The 15,175-nt window shown below is 44.0% G+C and overlaps 1 protein-coding gene across 1 annotated transcript in view; it reads left to right on the forward strand.

The window, feature by feature from the left end:
• The first annotated feature begins 3 nt into the window (after positions 1-3).
• LOC121421864 overlaps positions 4-15,175 on the forward strand; it is a 30,232-nt gene continuing 15,060 nt past the window's right edge. Inside the window, exons 1-5 of the mRNA XM_041616666.1 lie at positions 4-8; positions 294-321; positions 404-502; positions 9,787-9,964; positions 13,658-14,709. Of these exons, the coding sequence (XP_041472600.1) occupies positions 4-8; positions 294-321; positions 404-502; positions 9,787-9,964; positions 13,658-14,709 (1,362 nt within the window). The remainder of the gene's footprint in view (positions 9-293; positions 322-403; positions 503-9,786; positions 9,965-13,657; positions 14,710-15,175) is intronic.

The following is a 15,175-nucleotide window of genomic DNA, read 5'->3' on the forward strand; positions in this document are numbered from 1 at the left end:
AACATGAGGTAGCTCTGATGAGATTTGAGAAGGGATTAATGTTCTTGTTGATGTTTTTATATTTTATTTGTAGGAGCTTGAAGAGATCACAGCTGAAAATAGTAGGATAGAACATGAGGTAGCTCTGATGAGATTTGAGAAGGGATTAATGTTCATGTTGATGTTTTTATATTTTATTTGTAGGAGCTTGAAGAGATCACAGCTGAAAATAGTAGGATAGAACATGAGGTAGCTCTGATGAGATTTGAGAAGGGATTAATGTTCTTGTTGATGTTTTTATATTTTATTTGTAGGAGCTATAAGAGATCACAGCTGAAAATGGTAGGATAGAACATGAGGTAGCTCTGATGAGATTTGAGAAGGGATTAATGTTCTTGTTGATGTTTTTATATTTTATTTGTAGGAGCTTGAAGAGATCACAGCTGAAAATAGTAGGATAGAACATGAGGTAGCTCTGATGAGATCAGGAATGGAAGGGATTAATGACATCAATAGACAAAAGGTAAGTATTTCAATAAAATTTTTAGTTTTGAGTAGTAACAGTGCACCTTATGATGAGAATGAGAAGCAGTAGTACATTTCCTGGCCCCCATCTTACAAAGAGTTATGATTATTCCAATCAATCACAACTATGGAAAGCCAGCAGTGTCAACTAGTGCTGTTGTCGGGAACAAAAATCCATGTCGACATGTCGCTTAAAAATTAATCCCGACATCGACAATGTCGACATGAAAAAGGGACCGTAATTTACTTCAATAACTCCATACATCTACTTGATTTGCTAGTTCAGCCCTCTGGACTGCCATACCCGAATAGAACTCCCAAGGATTTAAAAAGCGCGAGCGCGCCCTCTCCCGTTCAGGCTTACTACCCATGATCACCGTGCAATTAGCGTCCATCTTCCTCTTTTGCTTTCGGCAAGCCACCTGTCAAGACGTGCTCAGATAAGTCTCCTAAGAGCTCAAATCTTTTTGAGCTTTGGTATATTATTTTCGCTTATCTGTGGTGCATTCTCCCTTTTAATTTCAATCTTTCCATTTGTGTGTAAGATTGTGTTCAGAATTTACACTTGGCGTGACTTTTTAGACGTGTTTTTGGTGACACTTAAATTGTTTTTCTAACGTTTGAGTTCTCGTCGCGCCGCATCGCTAGCGCGTTCGCGAGGCACCGGGCTTGGCCTGCCTACGTGGCAGCAAGCCTTCACCACCTGTCATGGTTATTGTTCTTCACGTTCAAAGCGTGGTGGCTTTTGGTGCCGTTTTTGAATTAAATTCTAGACAGCCTCTACACTTTGTTGTCGAGGGTGTTATTGTTATTTCTTTTTGCAGGTTGGGATCTTCAACTCTGTTCCTTCCTTGCTTTCTGGAATTGATTTATTAAGATTTTCGATTGATTATTGATTGATTAATTCTTCAATTCTCTTTCCTTTCTGTTCTGAATAAATTTCTTAATTGATATTTTATTCACAGGCGGATCTTAAAGCTCAATTCGTTTTTCCTTCTGTTCTGAATAAATTTCTTGATTGATATTTTATTCACAGGCGGATCTTAAAGCTCAATTCCTTTTCCTTCTGTTCTGAATAAATTTCTTGATTGATATTTTATTCACAGGCGCATCCTAAAGCTCAATTCCTTTTCCTTTCTGTTCTGAATTAAATTCTTGATTAATATTTTATTCACAGACGCTTCGGGGATTGTTTAATTCGGCTTACGCAATTATACCTGATGATTGTTTGGTTATTCAATCCCCCCTAAAAAAAAAAAAAAATTTTTGTTCTTTACAGGTGGGGTCTCCTTCCTGTTAGAATTTTTTTTGACCTGTCCCGGAATTGTTTTCTTCGTTCAATTCCCTCTTCCCTCCTAGTCTTATATATTTTTTATTTCGACAGGCGGGCTCTACGATTCCCTTTGAGGATTTACTGTGTCGTTCTTCCTCTTGGAATCGTTACTAGAGACGTTCCTCCTTCCTCCTGTTCTGAATTTCTTTACCTTTCCACAGGAGGTTACTTTTTTTTTTCCTCTTGGAAATTATCGTAAAATTTCTCTTATCTGGAATTATTTGTCTCTCAATCCCTTTTCTTCCTGCTCTGAAATGCTTGTTTTTGTGTTTCTTCGCAGGTGGAAAGTTCGTTCTCTTCTGAACTTGCATTCATTTTTGAATTTTTGTTTCGAATTTTTCCTTCGGGCACAAAAAAGAGAATATAGTAGGGGAACCTTGTAGGAGTTTCTTTTTTCAAAGTCTCCGACCTCCTTTTTATTTTCTTACAGGCAGATACCTAAACTATTCTTAGTTTCTTCTTCCTCCCTACCCCTCCCCTCTTGTTTTGTTCTGTTTGCTCAAACAAACTCCTTTTAGGAGGAGGGAAAGACCACTCCGGTCTCCACCTTTAATCTAAGCGAGATCTTTGTAAAAAAAAAAAAAAAGAAAAATTCTTGTTTTTCCTTTTTCAGGGTAGAGAGAGGTATCTTTGAATGGGACTAACACAGCCCCAGAGGACCTGGTGCCCTCCACGGGGACCGTCCCGATTGCAAGTTACAGAAGTCGGCCGCCTCCAGGCGAGCAGGAAGGACGCCGCGGTGAGCGCCCAGCGGCGGTGAGTATGAGGGTGCGTCGATCAGCATTCCGAATTTGCGGTCGGATGCTAAGAGAAGGAAGGCCGAGACTGTGGCACCACAGTCTCGGACAAAGGAAAAAGTGGTAGCCAAGGCTTCCAAGCCTAAACTAGGTCCTGCCGCCGCAGCACCCATAGGGCTATGCGACCCACCGGCTACCGGGTCACCAGAAGTCCGGAGGGAGAGTGCGGTTCTCTCCCCCCGGCACAGGTCAGGATCTCTGCCGTATAAGTCGTCCTCCGTTGACAGCATCGGGAGAGATCGCCCAGCCCCTGACCGCGAGAGGCGTCACACAGACTGTAACCACAATCTGATCGTGACCACAATCTGACCCCGTCAGATTCGGGTGAAGTTTCGTTGTTGGCGGCCGCCCTGCCAGGGGCGGCAAATCGTAAGAGATCACCCGTGCCTCTTGTGCCTTCTTCTGCTCCGGCCACGCCGGCGGAGCCCGCAAAATAAGAAGAAGAAGAAGAGGTCGAAGGAGAGGTCGGCCAGCCCTGTTGCCATGGGCATTCCTCCTTCAGACCCTCTTATCGGTGGCCAGATGTTACAGTCATACATGTTATGCTGCTATATTCTGCTACCGCGAGAGGCGTCACACATCGGGCTGTGACCACAATCTGACCCCGTCAGATTCGGGTGAATTTTCATTGTCGGCGGCCGCCCTGCCAGGGGCGGCAAATCGTAAGAAATCACCCGTGCCTCTCATGCCTTCTTCTGCCCCGGCCACGCCGGCGGAGCCCGCAGAAAGAGAAGAAGAAGAAGAGGTCGAAGGAGAGGTTGGCCAGCCCTGCTGCCATGGGCGTTCCTCCTTCAGACCCTTGTGTCGGTGGTCAGATGTTACAGCTATTCATGCTGCTACATTCTGCTACCGCGAGAGGCGTCACACATCAGACTGTGACCACAATCTGACCCCGTCAGATTCGGGTGAAGTTTCGTTGTTGACGGCCGCCCTGCCAGGGGCGGCAAATCGTAAGAAATCACCCGTGCCTCTTGTGCCTTCTTCTGCCCCGGCCACACCGGCGGAGGCCGCGAAGAAGAAGAGGTCGAAGGTGAGGTCGGCCAGCCCTGTTGCCATGGGCGTCCCTCCTTCAGACCCTTGTGTCGGTGGTCAGATGTTACAGCTATTCATGCTGCTACATTCTGCTTTCGAGTAGTGCGGGTTCACCCCACCCTCGACGTCTACTCACCCCGCTGATGCCCCTGAGCATCAAGCGAGACAAGTGGGCAATAACCACCAGACACCCGGGAAATCCTCGAGCGATTCTGTTAAATCGCCAGCCAGTGCACCGACTAACCGGGTGCCCCAAGATCGCGTGTGCTTTCCAGCATTTTCGTCGATCTCAGAGCACGTGTCCCAGCCGACACACGGGGCCACCCCGGCGCTTACTGGACAACCCCCCGGTTCAGTCCATAGAGCGAGACTCCCTTTACGAGGACAACCCCTATCCCGCGGTCGACTTTTCAGTAAGCGCTCAGGCGCTGCTTGACAAGTATCTACCTCACATCTACCCTCCGAGTGGGGGTATTGATGAAGCAAGGGAGTCCATATTTTCTCGCCCCGCCTCTTCAGGCGCTCCGAGCTCAATCGGCCGAATTGGGGGTCTCGGAGAGTGACGGGGTCGCTCTAGACGAGGCGGCTCCTACGACGAGGAAGCCGCCAGCTCCGTGGGTGTAAACCCACCCCCGCTCTGCTGCTGCCCGGAAGCGCCAGGCTCCGGCGCCGCCGTCTCGAAATTTTCAAGCCTCTCGAGGCTAGCGAGAAGGCAGAGGCAGGGGGGGGCGATTATTATGCAGGTTCTCCCGAATTCGCCCTCTACGTCAAGCTCACATACGGCGACGACTCCTTCAGCGGTAACTCTCTCCATTCTTCCCCCTAAGCGGGCCCGTAGATTGGAGGTATGAATCTCTTACATACCGCATGCCGCACTTCTCTCGTGAGAATGTTTGGCTGCTTTGAGAGGACAACCTATCACGTCCGCGGACCGTCCGCCCAGGCGACGGGACCGTCGCTTTTCTGGCCTGAACCTCACTTTCTATTCGAAAGTAAGGGTGCCCTGTCTTACTTAGCTCCTACCCTTGCAACGCCAGAGTCAGGGCTAGTACAGACACCCGTTCTCCAGCGATCGCCGCTGAAGAGAGGGCGACTCTGATATGAGCACCATCACCGCTCAGCGGTATGTCTCACTATCTCATAGCTCTCCGAGCTTATGAGTATGTATATCGGATCTGAATGTCACGGCGATTAAAAGTTCTCCTGTGCTTAATAATCGCTATGCCTTCACCACCCGGTGCATTATGGTTATGTTAACCTATTTGTCTCGTATTCGGGCGGCTCGTACGAACCCTGCCCGAGCTGCCATCACCGGTCGTCCCCCCGGACACCGCCGGCAGCACCCGCACCGAATACGTGGAAGGAATCAGCTTTTCATATGCTAGATATCCCTCCTGTTGACATTCACAGCTGTTCCCCGAGTCTTTCCCGGTTGGGTAAACATCATCTCGGAGGAAAGTAACCGCCGTACATCTCATGAGATTGTTGGCTATGTACGCGCGTTCAAACTTGTTTAAAGCCCCAGGATTCTCTGTCGGCATTCTATGCCTACTCTCTGGGCACACCCACCGTACCGGGTCGGCGAGTTCACACCAAACTGTACACCGCCAGACCATCGGTCGAGCTCTAACTGTCTATCTTATAGACTGCCCTCTATGTGGGTCAATCTTGCGGGCGTCTCCGCCGCTCCCTCCTTGTGCGGAGTGGTCTACGGTGGATGTCTTTACCGTGCCCGTTAGCCGAATCGGCTTCTTTCTTAGAAATTTTTTCACGGCACACTCGAGTCGCCCCGCATGCTGCTTTCATCCTCCTTCCATGCAAGGCATGTGGCCAGGGTCACCGCACGACCGAGGATGATGTAACAGTGGATGGATGTATGCTTATGCCTTCCTAACCACGATCACTACGACCCGCCTTCTCTCGGGCCGACTGTGGATGAGCCTCTCCATGTAAGTGATTTACTTCACTGGAGTTCTTCTTTTAGAAATTTAGATTCTCATCCCCCGCTGCTTAGGGCGTCATTTTTGCCGCCCCCCGCAGCTTTTTGGAGCTCCTTATCTTACCGATATCGGACTGTTCCACGCTGCCGCAACCGGCGCCGGCGGTGCTCGCTCTTACGATCACCTGAGAAACAGGCCTTGTGACTGTTTTCATAAACAACTGGTTCTCACCGCAGACTGATGGAAATTTTGTGATTACTTCCTCAAGTCTCCTTCGCTTGTTTCTTCAAGCGAGGACTTCGACACTCTTAGCCAGTTTCCGTCCCTAACTTGATAGGACAGGGCCGTTGCTACCTCATTCGATTCCGTTGGGAATGTAACGGTTGAGGTATCATATCTGGCGATGTCTGTTCGTTTAGAGCATCTCTTGATGGTCGTTTACACGTAATATCGTGACAGATTTTTTTTTTTTTTTCGCCAGCTCCCTCTGGCGTACACTTGCTGCTGCTAGGGATTCCCCCGCCCAGCGGACAGCCATCGCAGCCTAGCCTCACGGGCTCTCTCGGCGATGGTGGCTTGAGCCAAGCCACCTCTTCCACCGCGGGCACTGCACCCTCAGATGGGTGCTTCAATCAGTATGGGAGAAAGGGGATCCTGAGTTCTCTCTCGATCACTCGGTCTAACACACTTTTGTCGTGATGTGTACCGCGCTGTATCCCTGACACGCCCGGTTGAGCTGTTTTGACCAGACTGCTCTATTCTACATAGGCAACATGTCCGCGGCATTCCTTATTAACAGGATGGCACTCAGTCGCTTTCTCGACCCTTGTCTGCCTTACGAGTGGTTTTCTTCCTAAATCCCTACTCTCCGTCGTTCCTGGTCCCCTTCGGACCGCTAGTAACTTTTTACCACAGCTCTCTATCAGAATTCTGCAGATTTCTGCCCTCACGCATTTGAGACAGATATCGAATTCTGGGCGCTTTCTCCCACGCGGAGGCTTCCCCTACAGAAATTTCCAAGCTTGCGGGAAGCGTGCGACTAGCTTGCGCAAGCTTGCGGCATGCTAGTAACTAGCATGCGGTTAGCTTAATAAGCGTGTGATATGCGTGCAGAGTAATAGTTAAGCGATCTTTTAGCGAGCAGGGACTGTTCGCTAGCATGCACTCGCTTATTAAGCGAGTGCCCTGCTAGTCGCATGCTAGTTACTAGCAAGCGGCACGCTTAAATTTCGGTAGGGGTTCTGAGATATCTCGCCTTCTCAGATTGGTCGATTGATCACTTACTGAGCCTTAAAGCTTCAGTTTTCCGATCACGATTCTTGTTGAAATTTTCAACAAATTTCGATTCTTACGCTCTAGTCAGCAGGTGATGTTGTTCTCCTGACACTAGGCCGAGGGCCCATGATACTTAGTATTCCTGAGTATACAAGGCATTCCTCTCGAGGACATTTTTGAGGGCCGCCTTTTGGCGCTCAACTAACTCCTTCACTTCTTTCTACTTGAAGGACATTCCGTCCAGCGAGGCGAGATTTGCTGCTTCGGCGCTTAAAGCAGCTGCGGCTTTTTCCCCCTCTCCCTAAATTTCGTTGTTTTTGTTTTTTTCTTTTAAATTTTCTTAGGCTTACAATTGAAAACATGCCTCCCTACGGTTTGAGTCCGTGCTGGTCTAGCAAATCAAGTAGATGTATGGAGTTATTGAAGTAAATTATGAAAATACTTACCTGATTTTCTTATTTACGAGATAACTCATACATCTACTTGATACCCTCCCACCGACCCTCCGCCTTGCGTAGCAACATGTTTCAACGTATGGGCTTGCGAAAGGTGAGGAAGATGGACGCTAATTGCACGGTGATCATGGGTAGTAAGCCTGAACGGGAGAGGGCGCGCTCGCGCTTTTTAAATCCTTGGGAGTTCTATTCGGGTATGGCAGTCCAGAGGGCTGAACTAGCAAATCAAGTAGATGTATGAGTTATCTCGTAAATAAGAAAATCAGGTAAGTATTTTCATAATTTAGCTTAGGCTCCCTAACAAAAGAAATCGTTCGATCGTGGAACATAACACTCAATCAAATGTATTCACCTTGACACGAGTGATATCCCCACACTAGATCTAGATCTATATAATACAGGCTCAGTTCGGGAAAACATATTTCACTAAGCTAGAGTGAATTCACTTTCAAAATCACCGATTTAATCCACATCTTTTTCTGGAGGATCAAGTTTTGTACCACGATCCGGTCTCGAAAGCATTGTGCAATAACACTCGGAGCCAATTTGAGAATCACCAATTACAATAGTGATCATTGCGTATTATACGCTACAAAGGTATTATGTGCTACAAACGCAAGCTCCTCAAATTGACAGTAAAAAATAATGAAAATCAACCGATAATTTCAGCATCACTTCCACGGCGATCCGTGCAACGATCTCCAAACGAAGGAAGGGAAGTTTTCTGTGACTTCGTGATTTGAAATAAGCGCTCAATTTCGGCGGTCACAACTTTGACAAAGAACGTTTATGTGAAAAGTAATGCATTGAGGAGCAACGTATTATCAAGCACGGTGAATAGCGATGGGTACATATGGATGGGTACGGTGAATGCTACTACGCTACGCTCGCTATACGCTAGCTAGATCTAGAGCGATCGTCGAGGGACAGCTCGATCGGGCAGGCCGGCCCCACTGCACTCAGGCACTGACGTATTTCTGCTGCCGCGCAGCTCGCAGGTATTTTTTCATTTAATGTGCCGCTTTATAGCTGAATAAACCTTTTAATCGCGCCACTTACTGTGGATAAAAGCTTCTAACTTTTCAGCTAAGCTTTATACTCGTGACTTTAGGCTAGACCCCTTTTTATTTTATGTTTGCATGTCGATGTGGGTGCGTGCATGTCGACATGTCGGAAACATTGAAAATCCTTCGTATGTCGACATCAATGTCGATATGAGGCCTATCGACAACAGCACTAGTGTTAACATATAAAATACATGTTTCTTCAAAATATTTTTTATTTATGAGTAATATTCTGTTTTCTTGACAATTCAGTACGCTTCTCTTTGTTTTCAAAGGACATTGTGCAAATTTCCCAAAGAATAAAATTATGACACTAATGGATTTCCATAGAGTTGTGATTGATTGGATCAATCGTAACTCTTTGTAAGAATGAGCCCTGATCAGCTTGAAAATACTTGAATGATTTGCAACTTACATTTAGACAATCTTCATTAGTGGCATTTGTTTTTCAGAAAAGTTTATATCTTTCAGATTACATAATTATACACAACTTACTTTATTGTAAACACTTCAGACCTGAAGGGAAAAGTGCAGTTATAATAATAATAAAATAAATAATAATATAGGATTTGTATATCGCATGTATCCACCTAGTTAGATGCTCAAGTTGCTCCTATATTACGTGGGCTAAGCTAGTATACTGATTCTGGTGCACACAGCTTTTTTAGGAATGACTTCCTGCTGATACCCATTTACCTCACCTGGGTCGAGTGCAGCACAGTGTGGATAAATTTCTTGATGAAGGAAAGCACGCCATGGCTAGGATTCAAACCCACGACCCTCTGTTTGAAAGGCGAGAGTCAGAACCACTAGACCACAACGCACCCACATTATGATGATAATAACCCTGTTCCTTTTCATTGATTGTTATATTTTCATGTAGTCGGTTGACTAATTTGTCGCAAGGAGAGATCACATGTGTGTCTACAATCATGCTGAAGTATTTTTTTGTTTCTAATTGGCTTCATGACACTGTTCAACAATTGTTCATTTCCATCACGTTGACTGACTATTTAGACGAGAGCGCACATGTTCATGATCATTGCTACATGGAAACGCCAAGATGGAGGGGTTCTGACTCTTGCCTTGCAATCACAGGGTCATGTGTTCAAATCCCACCATGGCCTAGCATCCTTTGGAAAGGCATCAATCCACACTTTGCCACTCTCCACCCAGGTGCTAATTGGGTACCGGTAGGAAACAACTGTCATTGTGGTTGGTTTAGCAAGTGTGCGCCTAACAGGCTGCTTGAAATGCTATGAATCCAGTCACAGGGTAATAATAAATCTGAAGTGCTTTGGTCAGTTGTTATTACTGTTATTATAAGTATTTTGTGCTTTAACTTTGCTTCATGACCCTTTTCAATGATAATTTCTTTCTATCTAGTCGGCCGACTCAGCAAAGGAGAAACTACAGATGGAGCGAGAGGTGAACCACGTCCAGTCGGTCATGAACGGTCTGGAGCGTCAACGGACGTCGCTGGCCAATCAGATGGACACACTCCGTCGCACACAGGCTACAGGTGAAGATGAAGAGAATGGGTGGAATGGTATCTCATCTTACGGTAAGGGGGATGGTTTGATAGGTTTGCATGCTGCATGAGCTGTGTTGATAAACTGATCACCAGTCTCTTTGTGCTGTGCCGTCTGCTCAGTGGTCACTAATGCATTAATACTGCATCTCCGGGTTGAAGGAGGACTGGTGTTCAACTGTCTTTGGTTTTCAGGGATGAGCTGCAGGATATTTCTTTATTCTTTGCTGACTGGCAAGTAGATTTTTTTAACAGGGGAAGAGGAATGTTTTTTTAGAGAATGGGCTAGTTGTCTTGCATGCTGCATGAAGATGTAGAAAAAAAATGGTAACCTGTCTCTGTGTGCTGTGTCTTGCGTCAGTTGTATGTAATTAATGCATTAAACCTACTTGGAGGAGGGGGGGAGGGAAATCCCTTTGTTAGAGAAGGTATGGTGTTCAATTGTCTTATGTTTTTAGAATATTCTCTTGGATGTTTTTTCTTTTCTTTGCTAATTACTGGCAAGTAAATTTTGTTATTAGGGTAAGAGAAATGTTTTTAAGGATGAGGAGCTTATGTTTTTGGTTCGATGGTGACAAGTTTATCTGACCCTGCTCAGAGGAGGGTGGGGGGAGCATCGTGTTGGAAGAGGAATGTGTTTAAACTGTCCTTTGTTTTCAGTAATGAGCTGGGGATATTTCCTTTTTCCTGGCTGTGCTACCCTACTGGCAAGGGATTTTTTCATTAGTAAGGGAAATGTTTTAAGAGGAGTGATTCATAGGCTTGCATTGTATAGTATGGAAGGGGGTGTAGGGAAATAGAGTGATTTTTAACTTTCTTCTTTGTTCAATACAAATTTGTTCAGAAGTGTCGCTATTATTTGCTGTGCTGTAAAGAGTTTTTTGACTCAGTATTGCAATTGGGTTTATAGCAGTTGAATGGTTTTCTGTGTTCAAGATTTATCTGATAAAAATATCTCTATTCTCTGCTGGTCATTTAGTGTTTCAAACCTATACTACTTTCCTGCGAAAATTGTTTCAAAAGTGCATTGAATATGACAATTTGCAGACAATATTTTGCTGGACGGAGGTTGAGTCGATGTGCATGGTCTCTAAGCATAGCAAACCATGACTCTTTTATACAAAAAACTTTTCAATTGAGCATAAAAAATGACAATTTGCAGACAACATTTTGCTGGACAGAGGTTTAGTGGATGTACATAGTCTCTTAGCTCAGTAAACCTTAACTACTTTTCTGCAGAAATCTTTTGAGCTTGAAAAATAGTGATTTGCTTTCAATATTTTGCTGGACACAGGTTGAGCCGATGCGCATGGTCTCTTAGCATAGCAAACCTTAACTACTTTTCTACAAAAATCTTTTGAGCTTGAAAAATAGTGATTTGCTAACAATATTTTACTGGACAGAGGTTTAGTTGATGTACATGTAAATTGCTATTTCACTCGCAGCCATGGATTTGAAGATGTCAGGAGCAAATTAGCATACAAATAATGCATGTAAGTGTGTTCATGCAGGGCCAAATAATGAACGATGTGCGAGAAGAGCCAACGGATATACCGCACCAAGGTCAGTTGGACTGGGTGCGGTATATCCATTTGGCGAGTCGAGCACAGAGTTCATTATTTAGGTCCTCTATGCACAAGAATGCATGCATTGTTTGTTTTATACAACCCTCCCCCATATTACTGAGTTGCCCTGAATGCTATATTTGATCTAAATTCTAGATAATTCCAGACCTTGCACTATCCTGCACTCTGACGTCAAGAGTGCAGGATAGTGTATTTTGGATGCAATAGTGCAATTCGCTGAATATCATGTGATCCGATTTGGACCAATCAGATTTACAGAACATTCTTGGAAGTTGTGTAATATCGAAGAATCCTGTATTTCCCCATTGTAAACTGAATTCTCAAATCACAGGGAACACTGGGCCCAGCATAATGGTTCTTATTTTCCTTTTTTTTCAATATGAATGTTGTTTTGTCTGCATGCATCGTTTGATGGAGACAAATTTAGGGCACATTTATTATTATTATCATTATTATTCATGCGGCATTTCAAAATACATGAATTATAGTACAATACAAATCATCTAAAATATTTATCATCTCTTGTCAGAGGTAGAATTCTAATTTTAAAACATGCTTCAGGGTACATTCCCTTGTTAAGATTCTTTGATGATGGGGTGGAAAAGCCTAGCTAAATTGTGTAATCCAATATACGTTTAAACAGAAATATGTTTCTGCAAGCTAGATAAATGCAAAGGAGTTGAAGAATGTGTGACTTTACACCTCCGTTGCTTCTAACATGTTTCTGTTTTCAGTGAAAATATGAGTGCCATGCCAGGTATACTGCCAAGAGACAAAAGACAAAATAAAAAACATGGGACTTTCTTCGTTGTTCTGCAAGTAAAAGGGCAATACTACACCCTCGTTTGCAATAAACGATACCAAATACTCTTTCAGAAAATGTAAAACAAATTATTTTGGAATAGTAAAATTGCCTTTAAAACGGATATACTGAAGCTTTCCGACATGCACTCATCGGAGTAAAATCGCATGAATGACTAGAATGCTAGAGCAAAATAATATATAATAGAACCGAAAATAGACAATGAACACTAGATGGCGAGTCATAATTGGCTGTTAAGGTAAACAAGTTAGGCTTCGTACCAGCCGTAAATTGAAGTAGTGGAGTACATGAAAGAGTAGTCCTTGCCTTACATCACAATTACATCCCATATGCGGCCAATTTGAAGTCTCCATGAATATAGTGATAATACCAATATTTACAACTTTTAAAATTCATAACTTTCTTGTTGTTTGTCCAATATTGTTCAAACTTTCACCTATCAACTTGTCTGATTTTTCTTTTTCTTATAAAAACAAGTTTTTATTTGGGTTGGATTCCCCTTTAAGGTAAACAAGCTGGCTTAGTACCAGCTGTAAATTGAAGCATAGCAACTAAAATAACACAAGGGTTATAGTGTATTGTGCATGTCAAAAAGCTTCAGTATGTCCATTTAAAAGGCTATTTTACGATTTTGTGGTATTTATTTATTTTGCAATAATATTGCCCATATTTCCCTTTTACTTGCTGAATAACAACATGACCCCTTCCCCCTATGGTCAAATCGCGCAATGCATCTGTGCAGCAACAAGGTCGTTATCCTGACTTTGTTATGAGATGATGCACAAATACAACTCTGTGAAATGTGTTATGATAGCGGACATAGAAATGTTTTTCTAACTGCATGGGAAAGTTAATTTACACAAACTTAGAGACAATGTTTTAATTGTAGTAACCCAGCCCTGTATTAATGACAAGAGTAAAGTTTCCTGTAGAGTAATGGTAATGACGTGTAAAAAATGGCTATTCTAATATTAAGCTTTGTGAATGTTTTGTGCTAAATGAATGCTAATGAATCTCGGCATGCTTTTTGAAGATTGATGCAAATTAGAGTTATTTCTTCCATGTATTCTTCATCCTGCCTACCCCATGAGAATCATTTAAAAAATTGGATGAGTGTTTCATTGATCTTGAAGATGTTTTTAAATTTTGTTCTTAATGTATGATTATAGAAACTTAAAATATCCACAAAGAAATTTAGATATCAGTGAATGAACACTTCTAAAAGAGAATTTAAATGAAAGTCCTCCGGGATTGGATCAGTGAGGGTACTGACTAGTGAATATGAAAACATTATAATTGGGTCTCTGTTTTATGTAGGTTCCAAAGGCAAGGTGGTCCACCGGAAATCCTCCAGAGAGGCACTTCTCTCAGGTCCATACGTCGTAACCGACCTTGACACCCTGAAGTCCGTCGACATCAGTGCCTTACGCATAGCGCCCTCAACCCCCGAGACGAACAACAACTCCACATTCGCAGACACGACCCTCGATGGGTACAGCGATTCAAAGCAGAGCTTCAACGATCCTATGCAGAGTTATACCGATACGAAGCAGAGCTTCAGCGAACCTAATCAGCAGTACTTGGACACCAAGCGAAGTCAGCTGGATTCGCCGATGACACAAGCGATTAGCCCTGGGGTGTATCCAGCGCAGAAAGGGCAGTATAACCAAGGTGATTCTATCCTAGGAAGTGGGGACCCCTTCGCAAGGTACAATGACTCTTATGATCCTGCTTCGGGAGAGTACTATCAGGGAAAGGGTGTTCCGGGAGAGGATAGTCTTGCTGGGAGGGGGGATCAGGTTGGGTATGACCAAAGAGAGTTTAGTCAAGACCAGGATAGGTATGACTCGGATATGGAGAAGTATCAGGGTCGGGGTTACGATCCAGATTTGTCCCATCGGAGTGACTTTGATAGGAGCATTGGTGATGCTGGCGGTAACGACGTGAACAATCTTACCAATGACTCCAAGGTATTGGATGGACAAACCCCATACAACATCCCATCATTTGACGATGTCAATGATCAGTTGTTTGTCAGCCCAGCTAGGGTTGATGTCAATGTCTACAGTGGCAAGAGCAACCTTGAGCCGAGGGTTGCAGAGCAAGGTCTCGTCCAGGCGGAATACAGCAACCCAGTTTACAGTTCACCCAGCTTCTCTAGCACCCCGCCCCAGGGATCTGCATCGACAGGGAAGGGAAAAGGGTTCTGGTCGACGAATCTGGATACGAAGGAGACGCACCCGTACCCGGAGCCTGGAGAACTGCTGTTTGGGATGGAGAAGGAGGAAGAGGTGAAGAGGAGCATGGAGAAACCAGTGATGGAGCCGTTGCCTCATCCATATGATATGGATGAAAGCTTTGAACAAAAGGTGAGTCATGTGGGTACCGTTGAAAAAAAAAACTAAGTACATGTATGGTATCTTGATAACTGTATGGTATGGTATCTTGATAACTGTATACCATGGTAGTTATATGTAACATAATGGTAAAGTCACCATAATAGTAGGATTAATACAATATGATCTGAGTGTTTCTGAGTTATTCATAAGTTATGAATATGCATAAGTGGTGACCCTTTTTTGTGCTATAATTATGATATACACTGTACCTCTATATCTGACTGAACACTTAAGAACATGTTCTGGTAGTGCGTAAAGTCAGTGTATGCACAGCTTCAGGAAACATCCAACTCTTCAGTTTCACATAGAGTTAAGTCCATTTGGAGATAAGATAAACTTTTTAGTGTATAGTGTACATGTAAATCTGTAATCTTTTTATAACAACTATTTAACACTTATATGACACATATGTGTTAGTGCCGTTAGAAATGTAATA

Source organism: Lytechinus variegatus, chromosome 9, assembly GCF_018143015.1.
Source record: "Lytechinus variegatus isolate NC3 chromosome 9, Lvar_3.0, whole genome shotgun sequence".
Taxonomy (NCBI): domain Eukaryota; kingdom Metazoa; phylum Echinodermata; class Echinoidea; order Temnopleuroida; family Toxopneustidae; genus Lytechinus; species Lytechinus variegatus.